At 41.3% G+C, this 24,587-nt stretch overlaps 1 protein-coding gene across 2 annotated transcripts; it reads left to right on the plus strand.

The window, feature by feature from the left end:
* Positions 1 to 522: 522 nt before the first annotated feature.
* Positions 523 to 19,101, plus strand: fam20b (FAM20B glycosaminoglycan xylosylkinase). Of its 2 annotated transcripts, none has more exons than XM_047375826.1 (9): positions 523 to 738; positions 4,183 to 4,506; positions 4,905 to 5,152; positions 5,241 to 5,327; positions 5,419 to 5,528; positions 11,642 to 11,813; positions 15,171 to 15,362; positions 17,903 to 17,962; positions 18,063 to 19,101. In XM_047375826.1, exons 2-9 carry the CDS (start codon positions 4,378 to 4,380, stop codon positions 18,292 to 18,294), a joined length of 1,230 nt encoding a protein of 409 aa, XP_047231782.1. In that variant the 5' UTR covers positions 523 to 738; positions 4,183 to 4,377; the 3' UTR covers positions 18,295 to 19,101. The 2 variants fall into 2 exon arrangements, with proteins under 2 accessions (XP_047231782.1, XP_047231783.1); XM_047375827.1 differs by having other exon boundaries at positions 524 to 738; positions 4,254 to 4,506.
* Positions 19,102 to 24,587: the final 5,486 nt, after the last annotated feature.

The raw sequence follows: 24,587 nt of genomic DNA on the forward strand, positions 1-24,587 counted from the left end.
CATGATTATTTGAAGGTTGACGTTTTTTGTATTAAAAACACTTTTCTTTTATTGGTCGGATGAAATATGCTAATTTTGTGAGATAGGAATTTTGGGTTTTCATGAGCTGTATGCCAAAATCATCCGTATTAAGACAATAAAGGACCTGAAATATTTCAGTTAGTGTGCAATGAATCTAAAATATATGAATGTTAAATTTTCATCATGACATTATGGAAAATAATGAACTTTATCACAATATGCTAATATTTTGAGAAGGACCTGTAGTTATAAACCTGACAATAAATGTAGACCGTGATAACTGGAATTCCCTCTATGATCATTTAAAAACCCCATTAGGTTAGTGGTTACACCTCTGACTGTGGTTTATGAAAACACTGATAGATTTTCTATTAGTTGTGTGTTCTTAGATCACACATACGCATGAAGCCCAGTGACTCAAGTGTTTCCAGCTGATTAACACACCTGCTGCGTGGGGTTTGAGCGTGGCGGGGAAACACCGCCACCTGGTGGGCAGCTGCAGCCCCTGCAGCAGCAGGAGGAAGTGTTTCGGAAGTGGACGCTCACGGCAGAGCAGGGATCGAAGGAGAGGGTGGAGAAAAGGCAGCAACCGAGTGGATTGTGGACATGACAGTGGCTTTTATTTGGCACCCAAAATCATTTATTTTTAGCTTTCACACCATCACAGAAAACCAGAGATCGTTTTATTTACGATGGGCCGCATAAAAAGGCCATAAGGTAAGTCAGCCCGGTCCGTAAACACAGCAGAAGCTATCCTGCTAGCAGCTTCTTTTAGCTAATACAATAAATGAGCAGCGGTTTGCTAGGCTGTTAGCTCTCTTCAGGAAGATGTGGAGGATTTGGTGACCTAATAGGGGGACAACGTAGGCGTGCGTGTCGTTTACAGCAGCATTGACAGATTTTCATGCCGTGTCAGGGATCTTAGCTCCTGGATTGGTTTCCTCTGAGGTGTTGGGCAGCAACATCATGAAAGAGCGATTGTTTAGGGCTGCGTGGCTAACATATTTGTAACGTTATAAATGTTTATCTCTCAGACTGATAGGATTACCCTGGGCTGGTTAGCCTGAGCTAACAGTCAGGTAAACGTGGCATGTAAATAAGGAAGGTGCTGCTCATCATTGCAACCCGGCTTTTTAGCAATATTTATAAATGCATTCAGCAAACGGATCATATTTTGTTCTGTGGTTATCAAGTTTCCAGTCATTATTCTCCCATGTATCTTTGGGGAATATGCTGTTTAGTGTCCACCTCTGACGACTGTATATCCAGTGTCTGCTCAGTGGACACAGACAGGGTCAGTAAAGAGTCAGGAGGTCATTCCCTGAATGAATGAGGGAAGCTGTGTTGGTATCATTGGTCCCAGGAAGGGTTAAATGCTCTGATTGTGACCCCGGTGACAGCAGCCTCAGATATCAGCCAGGTTTTTTATGATATGTAGTGACTTTTTGATCCAGATGCAGATAGATATTAACCAGATCTCCCGTAAAGGTATTGTGCAGTTTGAACTATAAATTGAAGTCTCTCCTGACATATAGTTGCATGCAAACGTCTGAATACCAACATTGTGTCAAGAAACAACCACACTTCAACGTGTTATCTTGGGATTGAGTACAACTAACACAAATTAGCAGATAATCATGCAGTGTAGTCTGAAAAGTGTGACATGCATCCGTTTTTAGGCCTGAGTCTATACTTTGAAGAACATCTTTTGGTGTGGTTACTGCTGTCAGTCTGTTACGTTATGTATCTCTCCATTCTTTGGGAAATAGCTCCATCGTCGTTCGATTTAACAGAGCATCGGTGAACATGAAAGTCTCCCCCCGAAATTTACCATTGGATTAAGGTCTAGACCATTCTGATACACTGATATTTTTCTTCTATACCAGTGGTGTCCAAGGTCAGTCCTCAAAGATCTCTGGTATTAGATGTGTCCCTTCTAGAACACGTTGTCAAGGAACTTCTACCATTTCACGACTAATGATTCTTTAGTTTCTGAAAGAAAGGCAGGAGGATGAGTTGTTTTCTATCAAACTGTATGAAATCAGAAGAGAGAGAATGAATGATTTGTATACAGTGACCTTTACTGGGAATGTGTTTTGCACACAGTAGAGCCCACCCCAACTCAAGGTGTCGCTAGTTCTTGGAAAGAGTGGGGCTTCGAGACTGATCCATGTGGGGAGTTCTTCCTCTACCACGACTGAAAGTTATAACCTGCAATGGCTGCTCACACACACACTTGCTTATTACCCAGTTCCTCCTCAGATGGTATCTTGTAATCCCAGATACTATTTTCTGATTCGATATTCGATATTCTAGAATTTCGCCGCTCAGGGTGGCAGCAGGTTGGAGTAGCTCTGTTACTTTTGATTCTGATTTATTCTTTTGTGGGAACTCTTTCTCCTCTTGTGGTGGATACAGTTGATTTTTTTTTGGACGACTGTCCTCTCCGGTGTCGGATGCTGTGCAGCTTGGAGGATTTTTTCCTAATACTTTTCTACTTTTGGACTTTTATTTAATTTCCCTTTGGGATTAATAAAGTATTTTTGAATTGAATTTCATTGAATTTAATTTAATACAGGCGTCCTCCTTAACAGGGCTGTTGATCTTCAACTAACTGAAACAGTCTCTCACCTCTGAGAACAAAGTTGTTCAAATATTATGCAGACCTTACCTTATGTAATATACTATGAGCACAAATAAAGTACAATATTTTAACACAGCTCTAATGAGTATATTACATCCTCTGCATGACTTCAAGTTCCACTGAGGCCTGAAAATGAACCCTTGTGCAACATGCATAACATGGTGGATCCCGGTCCCTCTGGACTGACTTTGGACATCACTGAAATGCTCACCTTATTAAATCAGAGATGTCTAAACCCAGTCCTCGTGAGCAGCTGTCCTTTTCTGTTCGACACACCTGAATCACATACTTTTTTAACTAGCAGAACTCTAGAACTTGAAGAGGTAATTCAGCTGTTTTACTCAGGTGTGCTGGAGCAGAGACGCGTCTGAAAGTTGCAGGACACCGGCCCCCAGAGACGGCAGTTTGACACCTTGCAGCTTCCCTGTGCTGCTAAAGAAAATCATCCACACAACAGGATGGTTTTCATTTTGTCTAATCGTGGTTTCTGGCAAACTACAAGCTGTGCCTGTCTTTCAGCAGTGGCTTACTTCTCGGCATTTTTTCAATAAAGGCCAGATTTGTGGAAAAGGAAAAGTTGAAGAGGCATACATGTCCGTAATTTATGTGATCATTACAGTATTTAGCATTAATATCACATTTGAATGTTTTCTTAAAGCCGTGCGGCCCTACGTATGAAAATGTGCCATATGTTAAAGTAGTGTTAGATATAATCGGATGCTGGTAACGTGGTGGGACAGGTGACTGCTGAGTATTTTCCTGTTCTTACTGGATGCTAGGTCTCATCCTCTCTAAATGTCAGCATGTTTATTTGGGGTCTGCGATGGTTACGTAAGAAGGTTGAGTTCATGTTTGTTGAACCATATCTGGGTTGATTGTCAGATTATTTTGCATTTTCAGTTTATCGACAGTGTCCTGCAGAATTTTTATTTAAAAGCCACGGTGTCTGAAAGAGTTTATGACAAGGTTTCCAGGGCCTTTTGAAGAGAAACAGGCCAGTGGCATCAACGATGGGCTCCTTTTCCACTATATTATTCATCCTCTTTCTTGCATCAAACCCATCTGGAGGGTTTGTGGCTCCATCCTAGTCCCACTGAAGCTCAGGTTCCAAGTTAAGGGGCATAAGCTTACCGTCTGTATGGCTGCATGTGTTGCTTCTTAACCTCTTTATACTGCTGAGCAATAATACATACAAGGGACCTACACTGTGTGCACTCATTCAGCATCATGTCATAATGTAACAATCTAAACCAGTATTTTTTTCCAGGACTATTCTGTTGTGTTTTTGCCTCCTGGTTTATCTGCCGTCGACATATAGTCCCAGTCTTTTTGGAAATAGGGTTATATGTTGGGCAGGCTTCCACTGAGCTACGGAACTGGGTCGTCGCCTGCCCCTAGCAGGGGGAAATGAACCACCAGGGCAGCAAATCAATCTCTTTTTCAACACGTTATCAACAGCACAACTGTCCTGGTTCTGTTGCATCTCTCATTTTTTCTTTCCTCCTCTTTCCCTGCAGGTAAGACAGAGTTTGACCTCCAGGGGAAAAGGCAACAAACCCCACGTCTATTGAAAGATTTCTTCCTCCAGGGCGGGTTTGGCAGGTTGGAGACAGTCACCCGCAGGAGCCATGCATCATCGGTGAGGGGGACTCGCTGCGAGGGACATACACAGTATCGGGTGAGGGGGCGGTCGGCGGCCAGGTGGCGTGGAGATGAAGCTCAAACAGCGCATGGTGGTGCTGTGTGCCGTGCTCCTCCTGCTGGGCCTGGCCAAGATCTTCCTGCTAGATGGAGGCGAGGGATCCGCGGCCAATCGGCGGGACCTCCGGGCATTTCGTAAGGTTAGCGCCCAGATCCACCAATGAGATTTTAGCTAAAAGGGTTCCCACACAGGAGAAGGATGAAGGTTGATTTAACAACTGAAAATGTCAAGAGATTATGGTGAAATATCTGTATTTTAAGGCTTTATTTGCCATTCCATTATATAATGCTTGTTCTTTTAAACTTTTTATTCTGTAAATACTGGTTAGAAATCTTAGGATTCTAAAAATCTGTGTCTAAAAATGTATGCTGTTTTAAGATCAAACGTGTAGGAACCCTTGATTGTGCTTAAAAAACATATTTATCAAAAATGGAATGTCTTTGGAGAGATTAACATGAATCACAAAACGTCACACAACTGTGTAGCTTTTGTTGCATGTTTAGTTATTCATTTACAGTTGTGTAATAATCCTCACAGATGGAATCGGGTCTTTCTCTGCCACGGGGAGCTCGCCTCACACACACCCTCCAGTCTCCATGGGAGATAGCCAGTCAGTGGGTGGGCCCCAGGGAAGTGTACCCCGAGGAGACCCCTGAGTTGGCTGCTGTGCTCACCTCGCTGAGCACTGCCAGGATAGAGCGCGCCGATGTGGGCTATAAGGGCACGCAACTCAAAGCCTTGCTGGTGCTGGACGGAGCACAGAAAGTGGTCTTTAAACCCAAGAGGTCAGACATTTTCATTAGATTACTCTGTGTAATTGTCTCAGGCTTTATTGTGGTTAAAGGTCTTACTATTCATGATTATTTTGCTCAGATACAACAGAGACTATGTGGTTGAAGGGGAGCCATATGCAGGATATGATAGACACAATGCAGAAGTGGCTGCTTTTCACCTGGACAGGTGTGTGAGCGTCACTGTTGGATCGCTGTCATTTATTCTCCCTCGAAATGATTCTTAATCCTCGGATATTTCCTTCCTGTTCTGTCCTCAGGATCCTTGGATTCAGGAGGGCGCCTCTGGTGGTGGGCCGGTACGTCAACCTGCGCACCGAGATCAAGCCCGTGGCCACTGATCAGCTCCTGAGCACGTTCCTCATGCAGAGTGAGTATCGGCCCTCTACCTGCACTTCCCTTTCTCTCCACATGTACACTCTTTGTAAGAGATGGGTGTTTTCAGTCCTCTTACTTTGAGTCAGTGCGGTTCAGTGGAATGAAAGACCTTTCATGTCCAGTTTTGCTCTCGTTCTGAGTTCGTCTTGAGCGTTATGACAGTCGAATTCACCCTCTGCCAAAGTGACATGTCCTGTATTTTTATGTGCTCTGTACTCTCCACATGCACCCTGAATAAAACGGAGAAATCTGTGCTTACAGGGGTGTGGCATTATTGATGCCCTGTCATCATCTCAGAGATGCCTGCAGGAAAGAAATACGTGGGAGAACTTTATTGGTGGATATGAGAACCACCTGAATAGACGTGTTTGACCAGTGTGGGAGCAGCACCTATGTCTTTCATAATCTAAAATCTGTTGTGTGCGTCTTCCTTGAAATATGCATCAGAGCTCATGATGAAAGCCAAAATATCCCATTTCCCATGAGACAGACAGGACACAATCCAGAAAAGTCTGAAATTTGGTTTTGGACCTTGGAAATTGATTAAAGTATGGAAAAAACAAAAACCGAGCACAGAAAAAAGGACAAAATATAATAATGCTTAAGAAATGCAGCAGTGTTTATATTTGACACATTTAGTTTCTGTGAAAGCAACTTTCTCTGTCTTTGACTAGCAAAATCATACCTTGACTTTAACATTTTATCCATCAGTATTTTTCTTTTTGACTCATTGACTAAATCTACGCTCCTCAAAAAAATCAGAGAAAAGTCCATTTCTTCACCTGTTTGGTTTGAGGCAGAACTGAAAACATGGTTCTTAAGCGCTGCCTGAACCTCCAAACCAAGGATCCAGCGCTATTTTCTCAAATTTTCCCTAATTAAATGAAGGCATAAAAGTTTATATTCTCTGCTTTAAAAAGAAATCTGCATTTGGTGTAGTATACTCTGTTCCTTTATTTGACAAATCCACAAAGTAGAGACTTTGAAATCGAGCATTGTGTTGTTTTATTTTGTCATTTTTAGAACCTACATGTGATCGGACCCAGATAGATTTCATGCAGGTTTAAGGGTAATATTAATGCAGAAAGGAAATCTAGAAATGGAAGTCTGCAAAATGAAGTCACTTTTTAATAAAACAAAGAGTAGAAAGTCTGGACTGGATTTACCCTGGACTGATTCAGGTAAATTGGGTTAAACCTTTTTTGTTATTAAGAACAATTTCTTATTTACAATGTTGGCCTCAAAGTGCTAAAACACAAAAAATGGAATCACTCAACAAAACGATTACTAGACTCCTTAAAAAAATGTCCTTTAGTCTGTGTTTAAAGGCGGATGATAAAATCAAAGGTTCAAGATGAAGATGATGAAGTTTCACAGACCTAGCGAGGTTTTGTAAATAAACAAAAGCCAATGAAAGTGACGAGGAAATTGCGATGAAGGTCAACTAACCTGTGTGGTGTGTTTTATACGGGGCATTGGCAGAATGATAGAATATCAAATAATCAAATAATAATAATCATCATGAACTGGAAGCTTTAAATCAAAAAGTGCTAAATCTGATTTAACTGAACAACATACAGTGTTGTGAAAAAGATTTCTTCTGGTTGTGCTCCTTTGTCACACTTGGATGTTTCAGATCAACAAATTTGAATATTGGATAAACATAACCTGAGTAAATATAAAATGTAGTTTTTAAATGAATTTGTTCATCAATGAAGAAAAAACCCCCATCCAAACCAACCTGGCTCTCTGTGAGAAGGTAATTGTCCCCTAAATCTAATAACTAGTTGTCCCACCCGCAGCAGCAACAAGTGACATCAAGAGTTTACAATAACTGGCGAGGAGTCTTGGACATCACAGCTGAGGAGTTTTGACCCTCTCTCCTTTACAGAAATATTTTAATTCAGCCATGTTGGAAGGTTTTTGAGTATCAAGGACATGTTTAAGGTCATACTACAGAATCTGAATTAGATTTAAGTCCAGACTTTGACTAGGCCACTCCAAAAGAGATTCATTCAGAGGTTTTGTTGCTACTGTGCTTTGGATCATTGTCCTGCTGCAGAACCAACGTTTTCCTGGGCTTAAGGTCCTGTACAGATGGCTGGACCTTCTCCTGCAGGATGTTCTGGTAGAGAGCAAAGTTCATGATTCATTCCATCAGCGATGGCAAGTTGTCCCGGTCTGGAGGAGGCAAAACAGCCCCATTTCCTCACACCACCAGTCTGATGGTCTGGTTCTGAAATGCTGTTAGTTTTAGATCAGATGTGCCATGACCCACACCGTCCAAAAGTCCACTTTGTTTCGTCAGTCCACAGAATATTTCCTCAAAGGTCTAGAGGATCACCAAGATGTTGTTTGGTAAATGTGAGACAGGCCTTTGTTTGGGTCAGCAGTGGTTCTGGCCTTGGATCTCTCATATGGAGGCCATTTAACCCATCCTCTCTTTCTTTAAATCTGAATACGGATCTTAACTGAGTCATATGAGGCCTGCTGAGCTTTAGCTGTTGTTCTGGGTTGTTCAGCGTCCTCCTGGTTGAATCGTCGACGTGTTCCTGGAGTAGTTCTGGTTGACCCGCTCTCCTGGGGAGCTTCACCCCTGCTCCATGGTTTCTCCTGTTGTGGCTCTCACTGTGGTTCGCTGGCGTCCCAAAGTCTTACAAATGGTTTTGTACCCCTTTCTAGACTGATAGTTGTTAATGTCTTTGTTTTTCTACTGTTTTTTATTTTCTTTTAGCTGATGTGCTGATTTTAGAGCTCCTTCAGCCATCAGAGCTGCTATTTAAGTTATTTTTTATATCTGCAGGTCAGGTAATAATCAGGCTGAGGGCTGGATTATAAAATTTAGCCCAGCTTTCTAAAAAATTTATTTTAATCAGTTAATTCACGATTAAACAAGGGAGCATTTCTTTTTTCCCAGATGGCAGAGTTGGTTTGAATAGTTTTTTTCCCTTAATGAATGAAATCACCATTTGAAAACTGCTTTTTGTATTTACTCAGGTTATCATTATTCAGTATTTAAATTCGTTCAGATCTGAAACAAAAGTGTGACAAAAAAGCGAAAACAGAGTATGTGTAAAGGGGGAAACTACAGGAGGAAGTTCTGCATAAGATTGAGAAGATTAGTTAGAGGAAATTCAGTATGAAGTTCAATGTGTTGTGACAGATCAGAGGTGGTGACAGCTAGGTTTTCACATCTAGATGTGCACCTCATTAAATTAGAATATCATCAAAAAGCTAATTTAGTTCCGCAGTTCAAATGAAAAAAGTGAAACTCTGATAGATATTAATTACTCAGAGTGTGATACAGTGTAGTTCAAACGTTTTAGGCTGCTGTGAAAAATGCTGTTATCAAAGAATGCTATCAGAAATATAAATGATGATTGTTTATTTTTATTAATTTACAAAATGCTAAGTGAGCAAAGTCAAAAATACAGCCAAAGTCATTAAGAACTATCTTCAGGGTAAAGAAGAACCAGACTTACTGGAAGTGATGGTTTGGACCCACAGAGCCCTGATCTCAACATCATGGAGTGTGTCTAGGATGACATGAAGAGACAGAAGGATGTGAGAAAGCCTCCATCCACAGAAGATCTGGGGTTAGTTTTCCAAGATGTTTGGAACAACCTACCAGCCGAGTTCCTTCAAAAACTGTGTGCAAGAGGACCTAGAAGAATTGATACTGGTTTGAAGGCAAAGGGTGGTCACACTAAATATTGATTTGATTCAGATTTCTCTTTTGTTTATTCACTGAATTATGTTGATTGATGAAAAGAAATGATTAACACTTTGATTTTTGAAAGCATTCTTTGTTTACAGCATTTTTTCACACCTGCCTAAATGTTTGCACAGTACTGTGTATTGCAGACTTTTATTTTTGATAATTTTGATGATTATGGCTTGTAGCTAGAAAATTCAGTTTCTGGGGAAATTAGATTGCTATGTAAAACCATCTCAAAAACATATTTCAGGAATGGCGTCCTATTGAAAAGTATTTTCATGCTCAGTATACACATTTAATTCATCACTGCAGAGGGGCATAGAGGCATCTCTGCCGAGGTGTTCAGAAAGCTCAGGTTGTTTTAGCGGCGGCCTTCAGCTCGTCTGCATTGTTGGGTCTGGTGTCTCTCATCTTTTTCGGAAGCTGAATTTTAGGACTGTAAGCCATAATCATCTAAATGAACACAAATAATGCAGTATGAATTGAATTACTGAAATGAATTTCTTTAATAAAATGTTTTCAATTATATTATGATTGAGATGAACATGGGATTTTCCCCAATTGAAACTAGATATTTTTTTCAAAGCTTTTCATTGTGAGATTATTCTACAGAAATAAAAGCTGAATTTATTTTAAATTATTTGTAGATGTCTCTACCAGGGATCCCCATAGCTTTGGAGAAGGGCTGTGTGCACAGCTAAAACATTAAGAAGCATAGTGATTTAAAGTTCAGGGCAATACGACAAAAAACAGCTTTTTATTCTTTACTTGCCCTATAATTACATTTCAGTTTCATAAAAGCAAGTGGGGCTACTTGTCTTCTGTTTTTAAAAGTCAGAAAGCAAACTTCTCTTTCTGCTTCCTCAAAGAGATCATTTTTTGCATTCTGATCTCTTCAATAGCTGCAAGGGAAAGGTCAAATGAACAGCTCAGGGTTAAAACGGTGCCGGATTGTTTCACTCGCTACACATGAGATGAAAACTCCAGGGTTTTGAGTGTGTAAGCAGGTGTTTGGTTCTCCTCACCACTCCTGGAAAGAGAGTCCCAGGGACTGTTTTTGAACTTAATCTGGCTCTAAACTCTAAAATTGCACAAAAAAACACAAATGAATGATATTCGAACACAGGATCTCCGGCAACAAAAGGAGGGCATCATAGGTTATGTTAACACGGCAGGCAAATGTGACCCAAACCTGATTTCACGTCATTGTCCTGGCTTTGACTTCCCATCCACAGAGACTTGTCTAGAGAGGTAGCAGTCACTGCTCCGCTAAAGCCCCTTACTAATAGTTGCCCACAACATAATAATAACGCAGAGATGCCGACATCCAGCATTACTTACTGTGTGGTCGCTTTGAGGTCTCGAACCTTTCTGACTGAACTCAGTCGCAGTTAATTAGTTTGAACGACCACTGAAATGTTATTTGATGAAATGCATATGTCAACATACTGAACAAAAAAATACAGCTTGGACCTGAAAACATCGGGGATATGCTGGCCTTATCTAGACGAGAGGGGCCTTGATTTGTTTTAAAAGCTTTTACTGCAGAATTAGAATAATGGTGTTCTGTGGCTTTGGACTGGTTTCTTATTTGTACACAAATCGCTTCAAATTCCTCAGTGCAGCACACATTTCATCAGAGGTTGAGCATTTGATACAAGTGTAAAAGTATGGCTGATCTGGGATGAACTGAGGCCACGGCACTGGTGGAAGGTCTTCAGCTGAGCAGGGAAGGTCTTTCTGAATTCTTCTACCTCTTTGCCATTGGACGGTCCTGTCTTTGATCCTGCCGGGCCCGGCGTCGGACAGTTTATGCCTTGGTTTTGTTCTTATTGCTACCTCTGAAGTCTTAGGTTATTTAACCTTTGTGTATTTCAGTCCCTTTTGATAAAACAGAAATATCACACAAAGTCACAGAAAAATGTAATATCTGGAAAAGTTTAGTTTAGTTCTCCTCTTAGGAAATTGAGCGTAAATTGTTCAGAAAAAAAAGTGATAAATGATTTTCGCATCACACTGCAGGTTAAAGGAAAAAAATCTGTGCTTTAGGGGATCTGAGGACCTTTGTGAATCCACCAGTCATGACGGTACAGTGACTCACCTCTGAACCATTGGTACAACTGTGTTTCATCCTGATGGGCTGACCCCATGCAAATGAAACCATGCGTTTGATCTCATCAGTTGTCACATTCATCTGCAACTTTCAGAGTACATTTTTCACGACAATAAAAAACCCAATATGTTCACTGCTGCCCTTCAAGCTGCAATGTTCTTTAACCACTTTTCATGAAATGAGTGTCCAATCATTTTAAGTTTTTTGGTGTTAACGACGACCTGATTTAGTGAAAGCACATCAGTGACATCATTCTCATTGGGTATCCCTTCAGGTAACAACACGTGTTTCTATGGAAAGTGCTACTACTGCCGGGAGACGGAGCCAGCGTGTGCAGAAGGTGAAATCATGGAGGGCTCGCTGACTCTCTGGCTGCCGGACGTGTGGCCCCTGCAGAAACACAGACACCCGTGGGGACGTACGTACAGAGAGGGGAAACTGGCCAGGTGGGTGTCGCCTTCCTAGCTGTCGGAGAACATTTGGTTTGATTGATAATCAAGAAAAATGGAAATGGTTCCTCGTTGAGGCTAATGACTGAATAAACAGGTTGAGCTCTTTTTGATAGGCCATACCATGAGGTCAGTATGCAGTTATATTTCCTCCATTTGTGAATCTCATGTTGGTCTCATGTTATGAGCTATCAAAGAGAACTCACCCCATGGTCGACCAAAGATGTTGACAGGACGTGCTTGGCGTCATGTCCAGAGGTCGTCTTTTATAGATAGACATATGAAGGGGTCGGGGGTCAGCCTGTCAATGGTCAGTCCATACACCACAGACTGCATCAGATTGGTCTGCATGGCTGTCGTCCCAGAAGGAAGCCTCGTCTAAAGATGATGCACAAGAAAACCAGCAAGCAGTTTTCTGAAGACCAGCAGACTAAGGACATGGATTACTGGAACCATGTCCTGTGGTCGGATGAAACCAAGATAAACTTACTGGGTTCAGATGGTGTCCAGAGCGTGTTTGTGTGTGTGTGTGTGTGTGTGTGTGTGTGTAAGCAGAGCATTAACCCCTCCCTTCAGAAACTGGGCCACAGGGACGTATTCCAACATGATAACGACCCCAAACAAACCTCTAATATGACCACTACCTTGCTGAAGAAACTGAGGGTAAAGGTGCTGGAATGGCCAAGCATGTCTCTTGACCTAAACCTTTTTGAGCATCTGTGGGGCATCCTCCAATGGAAGGTGGAGGAGCTCAAGGTCTCTAACATCCACCAGCTCCATGATTTTTGTCATGGAGGAGAGGAAGAGGATTCCAGTGGCAACCTGTGAAGCTCTATTGAACTCCATGCAAAGAGTAATAAGGCAGTGCTGGGAAATAATAGTGGCCACACAAAATATTGACACGTTGGGCACAATTAGGACATTTTTACTTAGGGGCGTACTTACTTTAGTTGCCAGTGGTTTTCATTTAAAGCTGTGTGTTGAGTTATTGTTAGGGAACATTCAATTTACACCATTATACGCCCTGTACACTTACTACGTTACATTATATCAAAGGGTCATGTCTTAAGTGTTGTACCATGAAAAGATGTGATGAAATATTCACATAAATGTGAGGGATGTACTCACTTTTGTGAGATGCTTTAGGTTTAGGTTTGTGCTCCCTCAATGTCATTCTCCATATATATTTAGGATGAGCATTTTTACCATCCGGATCAATGCGATTAAAAACGTAGTTTTTGACATGCTTGTTAAATTTTCAGATGTTTATTTTATTCTGTTTATATTTTTTTTGTGATGAAATAGCTGGGAGAAGACTTGAAGTAACAGCAGGATTATGATATGAAGCACACCACCAAGTCCACCTCTGAATGGCTCAGAAAGACCAAAAAGGGGTTCGGAAGAGGTCAAGTTAAAGTCCGGGCTGAAAACCTGTTGAGATGCTTTGGTTTGACCTGAAACAGGACACACACACGTCCACTGCCATGTAAAAGACCGATTGCCAGTGATCACACGCGCTCATTGGCAGTTGTTGTTTAATATCTTTGTCTAATATTGAAATTAGATTGTTTATCTGTAAAAGGTTTTGCCAAAGTAAGAGGTGGTGGTAGAACAAGAAGTACCGTATGTCTAATTACGCTGCTTTGACTTATGAGAGGGTCAGCATCTATACAAGGGAGAGGGGTACCAACAAACACTGGCAGTTCTAAGGGCCTAAACTGGTCTAAAGCTGATCTAATCAAAGGAGACTCAGACTAAAAATAAGTGAGGAGAACCAGAAGCGTCTTTAACTATGTAGAGCAAGGGGTCCTAATACTTAATTTTATTGTGAATTGTATTTAGCCTGGACACTTCTGCCACGGTGACTTTCTTTAATGTGATAGGGAAGTGAAAAGATCACACTGACTGGCACCCTGTGGCACCCTAACCCGGTGGTACAGTTCGTAGCTCTGTTGCCTTGCAGCAAGAAGGTCCTGGGTTCGACTCCTGGCCGGGGGTATTTCTGCATGGAGTTTGCATGTTCTCCCCGTGCATGTGTGGGTTCTCACCGGGTCCTCTGGCTTCCTCCCACAGTCCAAAGACATGACTGTTAGGTTAATCGGTCTCTCTAAATTGCCCTTAGGTGTATGAATGAGTGTGTGCATGGGCGTTTGTCCTGTCTCTGTGTTGCCCTGAGATGGACTGGCAACCTGTCCAGGGTGTAACCCGCCTCTCGCCCGTAGACTGCTGGGGATAGGCACCAGCTTCCCCGTGACCCACTATGGAAGAAGCAGTATAGAAGATGAATGAATGAATGCAAAAATAAGAACGTTTTGCATCAAACTAGTAAAAAACATGTTTTGGTTTTTTTCTAGCGATTATTACTGGATCTTCTGGTTTGCTACAGAGATCTTTTAACATTTTAGTCACATGAATCCACCTACAGATGAGTGGAAGATTCCTTTAAATCATTCGCTGGATTTTCTTTTAAATAAAGACACATTAAAAAACTTCCACTAAGGTTTGTTTTGGAGAATAATCAAAGACCTTGAGAATTACTCAACTACAAATATAAGGCTTTTATGTACTTTAAGACCAAGCTTTTCTGTTAAATGTTAACAGGTGGCTGGCAAACAGCTGTAGTTGGCCGACACCTTCTAGGCCATTTATTATACCAGAAATGACAAGCGGGTGAAGCTTAGCCTTCTACCAAATCGTTTTTTTGAAGGTTACTGAAAATGTTGAAAAAATGAAACTCTTCCACCTCCAGGGAAGGCTCGGTCCAGGCTGGGCTGCATTCTGATTTTTTTTAAAATAACTTTAAATAATCAAACTATTCTGAAATACCAGAAACATTTTATGCAAATTTGTTAATTAGTGTTTAGCTTTGGAGACATTGTAACCGGAACTAAATAATAATAATTTTTGTTAGTAGTTCTTCCCTGGACTGTAGCGATTTGTAGCGATTGGCCAGCTCCCAGTTTGACATCAAACATGATGTTTCTGGGGCAAAACCATGAAAAGCAGATGAATTCTGGACTGTGGTCCAACCATCCTGGGCTGGACTAGCTGCTCATAGGCACCACAGGTTGGTCGATTCAATGCAACAAGGGCATGAAACTGTGCTCCTGCATTATTAATAGTTTATAAATATTATTGTTGCGCCTTACAGAAAAGTAAAATCTTCGAATGTTTTTCAGTTTATGCACAACATGCTGGAGTTTAGTAAAAATGCAAACAGTTATTTTGTTTTGCTACCACCCCACCTGATCTTATTTTTAAAGTAGTGACAAGAAGGGACTTTCAGAGATCGTGGCACACAAATGACATGATGATATTAGGTCAAAGGACTTTCATGTTTGTCTTTTCATGTAGGTGGGAGTATGATGAAAGTTACTGCGAGGCGGTGAAGAAAATGCCCCCGTACGATGCGGGGCCAAGGCTGCTTGATGTCATTGATACAGCTGTTTTTGATTATATGATTGGCAACGCCGACCGCCATCACTACGAGAGTTTCCAAGACGACGGAGGAGCCAGCATGCTCATCCTGCTGGACAATGCGAAGAGGTGAGGAAGAGTACAGGTCCTTCTCAAAATATTAGCATATTGTGATAAAGTTCATTATTTTCCATAATGTAATGATGAAAATTTAACATTCATATATTTTAGATTCATTGCACACTAACTGAAATATTTCAGGTCTTTTATTGTCTTAATACGGATGATTTTGGCAAACAGCTCATGAAAACCCAAAATTCCTATCTCACAAAATTAGCATATTTCATCCGACCAATAAAAGAAAAGTGTTTTTAATACAAAAATCGTCAACCTTCAAATAATCATGTACAGTTATGCACTCAATACTTGGTCAGGAATCCTTTGGCAGAAATGACTGCTTCAATGCGGCGTGGCATGGAGGCAATCAGCCTGTGGCACTGCTGAGGTCTTATGGAGGCCCAGGATGCTTTGATAGCGGCCTTTAGCTCATCCAGAGTGTTGAGTCTTGAGTCTCTCAACGTTCTCTTCACAATATCCCACAGATTCTCTATGGGGTTCAGGTCAGGAGAGTTGGCAGGCCAATTGAGCACAGTGATACCATGGTCAGTAAACCATTTACCAGTGGTTTTGGCACTGTGAGCAGGTGCCAGGTCGTGCTGAAAAATGAAATCTTCATCTCCATAAAGCTTTTCAGCAGATGGAAGCATGAAGTGCTCCAAAATCTTCCTGATAGCTAGCTGCATTGACCCTGCCCTTGATAAAACACAGTGGACCAACACCAGCAGCTGACACGGCACCCCAGACCATCACTGACTGTGGGTACTTGACACTGGACTTCTGGCATTTTGGCATTTCCTTCTCCCCAGTCTTCCTCCAGACTCTGGCACCTTGATTTCCGAATGACATGCAGAATTTGCTTTCATCCGAAAAAAGTACTTTGGACCACTGAGCAACAGTCCAGTGCTGCTTCTCTGTAGCCCAGGTCAGGCGCTTCTGCCGCTGTTTCTGGTTCAAAAGTGGCTTGACCTGGGGAATGCGGCACCTGTAGCCCATTTCCTGCACACGCCTGTGCACGGTGGCTCTGGATGTTTCTACTCCAGACTCAGTCCACTGCTTCCGCAGGTCCCCCAAGGTCTGGAATCGGCCCTTCTCCACAATCTTCCTCAGGGTCCGGTCACCTCTTCTCGTTGTGCAGCGTTTTCTGCCACACTTTTTCCTTCCCACAGACTTCCCACTGAGGTGCCTTGATACAGCACTCTGGGAACAGCCTATTCGTTCAGAAATTTCTTTCTGTGTCTTACCCTCTTGCTTGAGGGTGTCAATAGTGGCCTTCTGGACAGCAGTCAGGTCGGCAGTCTTACCCATGATTGGGGTTTTGAGTGATGAACCAGGCTGGGAGTTTTAAAGGCCTCAGGAATCTTTTGCAGGTGTTTAGAGTTAACTTGTTGATTCAGATGATTAGGTTCATAGCTCGTTTAGAGACCCTTTTAATGATCTGCTAATTTTGTGAGATAGGAATTTTGGGTTTTCATGAGCTGTATGCCAAAATCATCCGTATTAAGACAATAAAAGACCTGAAATATTTCAGTTAGTGTGCAATGAATCTAAAATATATGAATGTTAAATTTTCATCATTACATTATGGAAAATAATGAACTTTATCACAATATGCTAATATTTTGAGAAGGACCTGTATAAGTTGGAAACCGCATCCCTTTTAGGTGCAAAATTAAGATCTCAAGAAGGATAAAAAAAAAATTTAAAAATTGCACCAGACACCAATTTTAAATAAATCACTTGTTTTACAGTAACTGTGATACCGGAGCGGGTTCTGGGTGCAGCATTTTCACGGAGAAACAAATTAGTCACTCTTGAGGAGTTCCAGTAAAATTCTTCTCTTTAGGTTAAATGCATCAGCACCATAAGGATCGTGTTAATCCACTTTGACATCTTGCACTTGAAATCCCTTTAAATTTTCACTTTTATCGTCGTTTGATGTCTTCCAGTTTGCCCATCTCTTTTTCAAGAACTTCCCGCCACTGAAAGCGCCTGAGTCATAACAAACACCCACTACTCTGAAGTAACAATGACTTTTTCTAGTCTGGCTCTTAAATTTGTTTGTTTTCTTTATCACAGTCTGGTCTTTGTGCAGCTTTCTAGATAGCTTTTGATTTTTTCTGAGCAGGATGAGGTCAAGAATGACACCAAACTTTTTCTGATCATATCTTTGTTGACTGAACAAAAGTTTATCAAATGCCTTTTCTCCTGCTTGTCTGTCTTTCTAAACAATATAGCAGAACCTCTCTGAGAACGAGAACCGTTTTTATTGTGTTGCTGTGATAGGATGATGTCTACTAACAAACCTCTGAGGCCCTCACATCTCAGCTGTATTCATAGAGAGATTAAATTACTCACAGGAGTCTTATTTAATAAATAAGCAATGTCTAAAAGCACTTGCTTGGTTAAATGCATTGAGGTTTGTGGTTGTAATGTGATAAAAGGTGAAAAGGGGTGTGAATACTTTTGCAAGGCACTTTAATTTAAACCCAAACTTGTCTTCCTTGTTTTCCTTCCATGTTGTCTTCACCATGTTTGTGTTTTCTTGGCAGCTTTGGCAATCCTGCCTTGGATGAGCGAAGCATCCTGGCACCACTCTATCAGTGTTGCATGTAAGTTCCCGCACAGCCAAATCAGCTGCCTATCAGCTTGGTCTTTACCATAATCTCCTTTGTGTGTATGTCTGTGTGTGTGTTTACCTTTCTGTGACAGGATCCGTGTTTCCACCTGGAACAGGCTGAACTTCCTGAAAGGTGGAGTTCTGAGTTCAGCCATGCGACAAGCTCTTGTTTTTGATCCGATTTATCCTGTCCTGGCTGAACCTCACCTTGCAGCTCTGGATCGGCGTCTGACCGGAGTCATAACAACTGTGAAGCAATGCATTGAAGCACAAGGTCCAGATAACACTCTCATAGAGGATCGAATGAACCTCCCACATCCTTAAAACACAAACAAGCTGAGAGACATGCCTAACAGCCAACCACAGCCAGTGGCTCTGCGACTCCAGGGATGTACAAGCAGAAATCATCCTTGATTTCTTTTATTGACACTGAGAAATGTGATTCTTAATGGAGAACTCTAGCCAAAGAGTCGGAAGTGTAACAGTTTCACACACATCCTCTCAGGACTGTTATTAAAAGGACAGCAAACACTGCGAGCAAATTCTATCACTACTGGTTTCAATGTTACTCCCACCTCGTGCCAAATCCTCCCTCATCGGTCATGCTTGTTCACTTCGTTAGCCGCAGATGATGTATAGAGCTCACTCAGGAGGAAAGATGTGTGAAAGTTTGAAATGAGCGTCTAAAATCTCTGTGATAGCTACACTTCAGACAGTCTGGAGCCAACGAGCTAGAAAGATGCTTCAGTTATAAAAATATTCCTGCAATTTATTTTGAGTTTTAAACAGAACAGATAATTGACTCATCTTTGCCCAGTAGTGTACATATTTAAGTAGTGATATAGAATATTGAACTGAAAGAATATAAATATTTGGATTATAATATTAAATGAACTTTAGTGTGTGTGTGTGTGTGTGTGCGTGTGTGTGTGTGTGTGTGTGTGTGTGTGTGTGCGTGTGCGTGTGTGTGTGTGTGAGAGAGAGAGAGAGAGAGTAAAACGGGGAGAGAGAATGAGTGCCATATTGTGCGGTAAATCAGAAATCTACTGACATGACAGACTTGATCCATGGTGTGGGGTTGGAGGTTTTATGGTGTTTGGGTTCATGTTCGGCATTAAACTATGGACCACATCTGTTTATCTGAGTTGTCTTTTCTTTTCTCACCACAGAAACCACCCCCCCCCGACAGAGACAATGCTATAAAAACAAAAGTATATTTTTCCCACTAATAGTATCAGACAAAAAAACCTAAATAAAGCCATTTTTATATAAGGATTTGATTTATTGGGGAAGGAAAATTATGTTGCCCTGCGATGGACTGGCGACCTGTCCAGAACGTACCCCGCCTCCCGCCCATAGACTGCTGGAGAAGGGCACCAGCTTCCCTGTGACTCACTTTGGAAGAAGCGGTATAGAAGATGACTGACTGACTGAAAACTATCTTTGTGAAAATATTTTTTGCCTTCTTAAATGTGGAGTTAAATGTTTCCTCATTCACAAAACGTTTCCGTCATAAACCCGCCGTCAAGTTCCCTTTAACCATTCATAAATCAAAGGAGGAGAAGGTGTCATCGCGCACATGTGAGTTTTAAATGGTATAGCAGGCAGTACAGGACAACAGGAGGTGCTGTGCTCCACGGCCATACCATTCTCATACCTACCCACCTCACTATATCGGTCCTTTCACAAAACACATGGAGAAGGTAAAAGTCATCTTAATCGTGCCCTTACACGTTTAGCAAAAGTGGCTCAGGATTAATCGCTTTGTTTTGGTTCAGCTTCACAAGTGAACCCAGGCCCATTTACTGCCAGTTTAGTTTATCAATAACTTATTGAAACAGAGCCTTTGTGGCAACATGAAGTTGGTTACAAGGTTTTAAAAGGCAGCAGATCTTTCCCCAACCTAAAGAAATTCAACAGATGTAAAGTTTGTGGCATCAAGGAGTCTGAAAGGGTCACAAAGTTCAAAGGACAACACACTTTGATGATGTCAGGTGGGGGTCGCAAATTACGCCCCTATTTTATATCAAACAATCCACCGATGGTGTCTGATCATTGGCTGATGCATCATGGCACAGTGTCAAGAGATCCTTTACTGACATGCTCTGTTCAGGAGCGTTGCTGGTTCTGATAACACTATCCAAGGCTGAGATCCAGTAATCTGTCCTGTCCCTGCACATTAATGCATCTAACGTTTGGTAAAAATGATCAGCACCAGTTTTGGCCTTGGACAACAGAGGCAAGCCAAAAAAAAACTGTCTTGATGATCTCCAAGACTTTTGGGAAAATATGCTGTGAACTGAGAAGTATTGTGATTAAAAACAGGACATTTATGCTTGAACTTCCTCCAACGTGCCAAAGCAGAGTGGCCCAAACCACCTCCACAGCTGTTGCTGCCAAGGGGCACACCACCTGTTCTTAGCTTTAGGTGGATTCAAGTTGTTTTAAGGAGCTTCCTCAGTCAATACAAGAAATCATATTTTAAAAATTGCTTTTTGTATTTACAAAGGCTATATTTGGCTAATACTGAAATTAGTTTTATGATCTGAAACATTTACAGTGATAGAAAAGCCAAATCAGAAGAATTCTGTAAAAGGGCCTATAGTTTCTCGGAGGACCGTGTATGTCTAGATAAAAAGTGCTGGGTTTGCTGGAAGGGACTTTTGTTTTACTTTTTGTGTTTGCCAAGTTATATTTCACTCAGATTTGCCACAGAATGTGTCATAGCTCGCAGTTCCTTTTTTTATTTTAACTTCTAATAACTAGTTTTAGTTTTCATCCTAAACGGCTCACTTTCTGTAAACCACCATTTTTACTTTTCCATAATTTCATTCAGATTCAGATTGAATTTCAGCTCCTTTGATTACAAATTGATTGAACAAACAACATTCTTGCTGTTTGGCTTGTTGTGAAGGTGTTCTTTGAAACATCAAAACAACCACCAGAAATATTGCTGTGATGTCTTGTGGGGAATGTATTACGATCGAGTTCAGTTGTGGTTAGGCCATCTGCGAGCGGGTCGACCTCTTCCACCTGTCTCAAGATCTGACTCGGGACAATGCAAACAAGCAGGTGCGAGCGTGAGTCGTCACATTTTTGAAACTCAGTCAAGAACCCGTCAGGATGTGTGTGGGCTGTCGATGAATTACCAAATCTCACTGCTCCAACTCAGTCTTTCCTTGTCCGTTTTAGTGTGTCAGCTAAACCAGAAATACCCGTTTTGTGTCCTAAGAGAGAGAAAAAAACTCCCTCATCCCTGCTGATCCGACGCTGTTACAGTATCTATTTGTTAAGGACTTTCCCCGTCCGAACATGCTCTTCTGTTACACATCATCCTTCACCACAGCAGTTAATCCTTATCACTTGACATTTACTTGTAACATGTTTAACAGTGGCCAGGGCTGGCACCACTGCTACAAAGCATGCACACTTTGGTGTGAGCTGTGTTCTGTTGCACCTACAGAAGGGGAGGCATCATTATGAAACCATAAAGCCATACCCCCCCCCCCCCTCTTTCTCTTTTCCCACGAGCAGATGTTCACACTCAGCTGTCTTCTTGCCTCATCGTTGCATCCAGCATCTCGTGTGTGTGTGCGGGGCCTTATGATGTGGGACACCTGTTTCGGTTCAGCTAAGCAGGTGTTTTACTTGGGACACATATCAAAACAGTGAAACTTTGATCAAAACCACTGTCATGCCACATGTTGGGGCATGTCAGGTCATGTCACAACAAACACTTTGAGACCATTTGCAAATAGTGGGAATAAGGGGGTTATCTACTGATCTTCATATTGAGAAGATGCATGAAGAATAGCTATTATTCTAACACACACCATAACCATCATTACTGTCATTGAAAGTGCCAGTCCACAGTAGACGGTTGAGATCAGAGTGAGCTGTGAGAGGTTTTATTTCCTGCCTCTATATTTTCCATTAGTTTGTGGTTTGTAAGTGAAAAAAAAAAAGAGGATTAAAAATAACACAAGTGTAGTCAACCCAGTACAAGGCCCGTCTGACTCCAAAATGTCCCCTTAAGGGTGTGCGTGTTGTTTGAGTAGCGTCCATGGTAGTCGACAGCAAAGAGCAATATAACAGCACTTTAAATTCAATACTGAATGTAGCAGCTATTGTACTAGTCCCAACACTTACAGAAATCTCCAGACCTGCATGTGTTGAATCTTGCAGTGAAAGCAGTGAAATGATGGCCTGAGAGCTTTGACTCATACCAAGTGTCACAAACTCGCTTTCTTTCCTTCTATAAATGAGGCAGCGAGGGTCATTTCTCTGAGCAAAAAAGCCACATGGGATATTTCACAAAAAAAATCAACTCATTTTCTTTTCTTTGAAGTATAGAAGTTGTCGCCCACCCCTCATTTCCTTTTATTTTGCTTCCAAGGAGCTAGAGTTTCTTGTAATCTTTTACAGTGATCTCCATAGGTTCTGAGGGTCCATTCCTTTTATGTGGCCATTTTTTAAAAAGTGTTTCTTATTATTAACCACCCAAAATTGACCTATGATTCATTAAACCTTTTTAACATTCAACCCAGGTCTAATACGCCTTCGTTGTACACTGATGTCATGTGAAAGTACAAAGGCATAAGGGGATGGACTACATTTACCCCTAATAGGCCACAGCTGGTGTAACTACAGAAGAAATATGGCTTTTATATTAAAACGTAGGAGGCCCTGGAGAACGCTGGAGTCTTCACTCTGCTGTTTCTGCACCGGTAAGTCATGTGCTGACATGACCTATGTTGGGTCTCTGACAGTTACAAAAGAGGAGGGGGAATATTTATTGGATACCTCATGCAATTCAAGGTACAACCTGCAAAATATTTCACCAAAGCAAAACACTTTCCAATTTAAATGTTAATTTTTTTTCTCTCCACAGAAGTTCTGTCTGGCTGCTCAGACTCAGAGTCTGAAACACACACACACACACACACACACACACACACACTCAGAGTCTTCCTGTTAAAGGGCAGATTTCCTTTCCACTGTGCCCCCCTACATGTTCAGTATGAGGGATTGCTTCAAAGTTAACGACTCGATGCGATCGCCTGGGTTTCCTTAGGTGTGAAAGGTTTTACTAATTTTAATGATAATTTTAATGCTTAAAATCCAAACAAACTAAAGTGGAAAAGACCTTTAAAGCCTGATACAAGAAAAAATTGTCACAAAAAAAATCTGATTTTTAAAAATCTGAACCCTTTATTGCATGCTTTACGCCAGCAGTATGTATAAATATCTCCCAGTTTTGTTCTTTTGTTTAACAATTATTACATTAGGCTAGTCAAAAATACACATTTTGTAACCTTGATACATTTTTTGGAGTAAAGTACTAACTTTTCCAAAGAGGTAAAGGTCTCCGACATGCTCAAATGCGACATTCAGTGATATAAATGACTAAAGCTATTTTCATCTTTATGTCAAGTAATTGTCATAACCATTTTGGATACATCATAATAGCACAACTAAACAGCATATTTTCTGGCAGCAGTGGCCAGTATTCACAGTAACCAGACAGGAAATGGCCTATGAGAGAAGTGTTTAAAATATACCTACAACAGATTTTTGAGGCTATACTAACTCTCTCAAAGAAGCTAAGGTTTGGAAATACAAAAAAGACTTATTTAGGTTTTGATACTGTACAATGGACATCATGACCAGAAATAATGGGACAAAGATTTTTGTTGCCGGGTATGTCCCAGCCAAGCAGATGCCCTTCTTGTGAACTAAACATGTCGTAGCAACCACTTCTGTATGTGTTTGTGCCATTTGTGGGCTTTGGCTCCCCAAAAGTGTTTGGATAGAGGGAGGATTAACCAGTGCAGTTTGCAAGGTTTCCTTAAATTTAATTCCTTTAGCTCTTTATTTGCAAGAAGAAAGCTTTGTGAGTCTAAATGTGTAACTACAGGTTGTGCCCATTGAACAACATTTAAAGAGGCACAGCCTGCACCAAACCAGAGGGATGTGCTAGAAGTTCCTCATTTAAGGACTATTGGCTTTGTAAACCTGTTTAGGTGGTTTACAAGCATATACCGCACAGAACAGGGGAAATCCCACAAGTAAATGTCTGCTCAAAATACTTATGCCTTCTGGCAGTTGTAAAGGCTGTTTCTTGGTCGAGATGAATGTATACAACCCCTCACATTGTGTTGTTCTGTAAGTTTCTCCAGCAGTTGACCTAATTCAGATATTCAGACTGATTCATCTCACATTTAAGATGTCAGCAGAGAGTATTTTGTTGTGACTGAGAGGGAGAAACATTAGCCATATACAAGGCTGAATCATGACAGTTCAGGCCAAATATCAGCAGAGTTGCACCAAAAAGTTACAATGTGGGAGCAGGATAATGACCAGGGAGGAAACTGATACATGCCAATAATGGTCAAATGTTGGGGCAGCTGATCTGTGGAACTGCCTTCTGCTTTTTGTGGTTTCATTTACAGAGCAGGGGGGAATCAACTGCATAGCGAGGACTGAATCATCTCATCTTTTTTTTTTTTGCAAATGAAAATGAGAGTGTTTTTCACCTTAGCTGATAGAGACGTATCCCAAGTCTTCTTGTATGTGTCTGTATCAGCTGTGCACATCTACAGACTAGCATTTTTGAT

The sequence above is a fragment of the Girardinichthys multiradiatus genome, chromosome 9 (genome assembly GCF_021462225.1).
Source record: "Girardinichthys multiradiatus isolate DD_20200921_A chromosome 9, DD_fGirMul_XY1, whole genome shotgun sequence".
Taxonomy (NCBI): domain Eukaryota; kingdom Metazoa; phylum Chordata; class Actinopteri; order Cyprinodontiformes; family Goodeidae; genus Girardinichthys; species Girardinichthys multiradiatus.

Bases quoted from the DNA above. Each gene is read 5' to 3' on its own strand.
- fam20b (XM_047375826.1), top strand. From the start codon at position 4,378: ATGAAGCTCAAACAGCGCATGGTGGTGCTGTGTGCCGTGCTCCTCCTG. The intron at 11,814-15,170 runs GTGGGTGTCGCC...CTTTTCATGTAG, and splicing joins AGAGAGGGGAAACTGGCCAG to GTGGGAGTATGATGAAAGTT. The intron at 15,363-17,902 runs GTGAGGAAGAGT...TTTTCTTGGCAG, and splicing joins CTGCTGGACAATGCGAAGAG to CTTTGGCAATCCTGCCTTGG.